The sequence below is a fragment of the Aplysia californica genome, unplaced genomic scaffold (genome assembly GCF_000002075.1).
Source record: "Aplysia californica isolate F4 #8 unplaced genomic scaffold, AplCal3.0 scaffold00557, whole genome shotgun sequence".
NCBI lineage: Eukaryota > Metazoa > Mollusca > Gastropoda > Aplysiida > Aplysiidae > Aplysia > Aplysia californica.
In genome coordinates this window covers 275,211-277,924 of record NW_004797827.1, presented here as the reverse complement: position 1 = coordinate 277,924, position 2,714 = coordinate 275,211, and the positions used below count along the sequence as shown (strand labels likewise).

General features: G+C 38.0%; 1 protein-coding gene across 1 annotated transcript in view; it reads left to right on the top strand.

Moving 5' to 3' along the window:
* The window catches only part of LOC101852351 (28S ribosomal protein S34, mitochondrial), a gene marked incomplete at its 5' end in the record, with an annotated part of 10,790 nt that extends 8,594 nt beyond the window's left edge, over positions 1 to 2,196 (top strand). Inside the window, 1 exon segment of the mRNA XM_005106807.3 lies at positions 1,263 to 2,196. Within this exon segment, the coding sequence (XP_005106864.1) occupies positions 1,263 to 1,589 (327 nt within the window). The 3' untranslated portion in view covers positions 1,590 to 2,196.
* Positions 2,197 to 2,714: the final 518 nt, after the last annotated feature.

Genomic DNA, 2,714 nt, shown 5'->3' with positions numbered 1-2,714 from the left:
CCCATTCTCACACACACACACACGTACACACAAACACACACATACACACGCACACATTGTCATTCATACAACAGTAATCCTACATACTGGATATCTTCTTTGCCAACATCATTAGTTTTACAAGATGACTATCATTGGTAAACTGGGCCCCTTACCCTCATAAAAGAATTCAACGAAAACAACAGCAGCAACAACGAACAACAATAGAAACAGTTACAATGTAACAATAGTTAAAGTAACAATAGCAACAATAACCACAGCACTATGGCAAGGAAATAAACTAGATATATAATTATATATAATATATATATAATATATGTAGGCCTATATATTATGTGTGAATCCGTGAAACAAATCAGGAGGAGGAGAAGGGGAAAGATAATTCATTTGGTTCATTAACTCAACCTGGGTTTTTTTGGGTTTTTTTTTACAATAAGAATTTACATGGTTATTGTGGTTTGTTTTTGCTTAAAAATTTTTAAAAATTTTGTTCAGATATGAATGGATGTTGTGTTCACATTTCAGCCATATGATGTCTTTAAAATTTATTACTTGTTGTACTGAGCAGACCTGTTTGCTGAAATTGCATTTTCCTCCGCCATTTATTTTGTTCATCCAGCCATTTATTTTGTTGATCCAGTCATTTATTTATTTTATGAGAAGTCTTGTCAGTTTGTTAGTGCTTGTGAATGCTTAATTCAGGTGCTTACTTGCACGGTATGCTTCCCGGGAAGCCAAGAATTTTTCATTAAAATTTTTTTTTTTATTGTTCCAAGCCTTCAGGGGTAGTAATAAATTGTAAAGTGCATAGAGTTACCTGTTGTGCTATGATATGCGCTACAATCTTTTGCTATTTATTATTGTAATGTATTATTTTTTATTAAATGATTGGCGGGTGGTTGGAAGGTGCCGCTGATAATGACAGTTATTGTGTGGATGTGCTTCTTTTTACTCAAACCCAAAAACTCATAGTATTAATTATTGATATTCTGTTGTTACTATTGTTATTGATATTATGATTATTATTAGTTTTACATGTATTATTAAGCTGTATACTTCCCAGGAAGTTGAGATTATATAAAATTTCAATTTCAGAATGCTATCAGATCTGCTGGGGTAAAAGTATAGATTGTAAAACATGTGTAGAGCTTCTTATTGAGCAGGAATTTGTGCTATGCAAATGGAATCTCTTCTTCTTATTATTATCGTTATCATCTACCGTGTAGATCTATTACGTCTTTGTTTCCCTCGCTGTTTTTTAGGGCCCCAGAGAACCGTCGGTGAACCAGGCGTGGGGCTTTCTCGTGTACCGCGGCGAGGAGGTGGGCGAGGTCAGGCTAACGGCCGGCCACAAGCCGGACTGGAGGCTCATCCCCAAAGAAGAAGAGGCAGATTTCTGCCGCATCGCTGCGGAGACTGCGGAGACTGTGGAGAAAGAGACGGTGCCCAAACGCGTGGCGTGCCCGCCCTTGCTGGAGATGGTGCAGAAGCAGGAGCTGAGCGCCCGCGGGGAGGCGGTGCCGGACCAGATCCAGATTCCCTATGTGGGCGTGCGGCCCCTCAAGGAGATCAAAAGACATTTGGTGTAGAGAGAGAAAGTAGAGGTGATCGCTGGTCGGCTGTGTTGTTTGTTTGTTCAGGCGCGATGGGCAGCTGTTCAAATGTACTAGGCCCAAAATTTTGAATTTGTAGATTTATATTGCAGTTTCTGCTGCTGCCCAAAATTTTGAATTAAAAAAAAATTGCAGTTTCTGTGGTACCCAAAATTTTGAATTAAAAAAAAATTGCAGTTTTTGTGGTATCGGTTTCATGTGTTCAAGAAATAATTTGTCGAAAATCGAATTGTAACTTATTTTGAGTGTTGAAAAAGAAAAAGACAGAAAAATTGCATTCTCAAGGTAGGCTACAGTAGCTAAAAGTGAATGAAACACTTTTCTTTTTTTTCCCTCTCTGTAAATTTTGCTTTCTGGGCGTAATGCATTTTAACAGCTAGTCAACAATGTGTGAATGGGCTCGTGATTATTACAAGTGAGGTGATTTGAAAGCAGTTTGGTTGTGAAAAATGCAGTTGTTTGATGAATGAGTCTGATGCCATGATTAGTTTTATTGTGTTTTTCTGTGCTTCAACTTCTTGTGAGATTTTTTTTTTACCTTGGTTTACGTTGATGATAACATTAAAAGAAAAAATAATACTTTGCTCGGTCTGAAATATTTTGTGCTTTACACTCTCATCATCACCACCACCACCACCACCACTATCATCATCATCATCATCATTATCATCCTCCTCCTCCTCCTCCTCCTCCTCATCATCATCATCATCATCATCATCATCATCATCATCATCATCATCATCATCATTACTATCATCATTACTATCATCATCATCATCATCATTACTATCATCATCCTTGTCAATCCTGTAGTCTTGTTAAGGGTTAGACGAGTGTCAAGTGATTACTTAGGCACTTTGATGTTGCAGGCAAGAAACTTTAGAAACCTGAGTTCAATTCCCAAGTGGGCAGAGTATTTAATTTATCGAGTATCTCCTCAGTCTTTCTGCTGGGATGTTGAATCCCTCTCAGACCGGATTGGGCCGGACATGCAGGATCGGAAACCCACCTATGATCATCTGAATTATGTCGAGGGAGGCATGAAAACATCTGATCTACATTAATTTTTAAAACTCATCATCATCATCATCATCATCATCA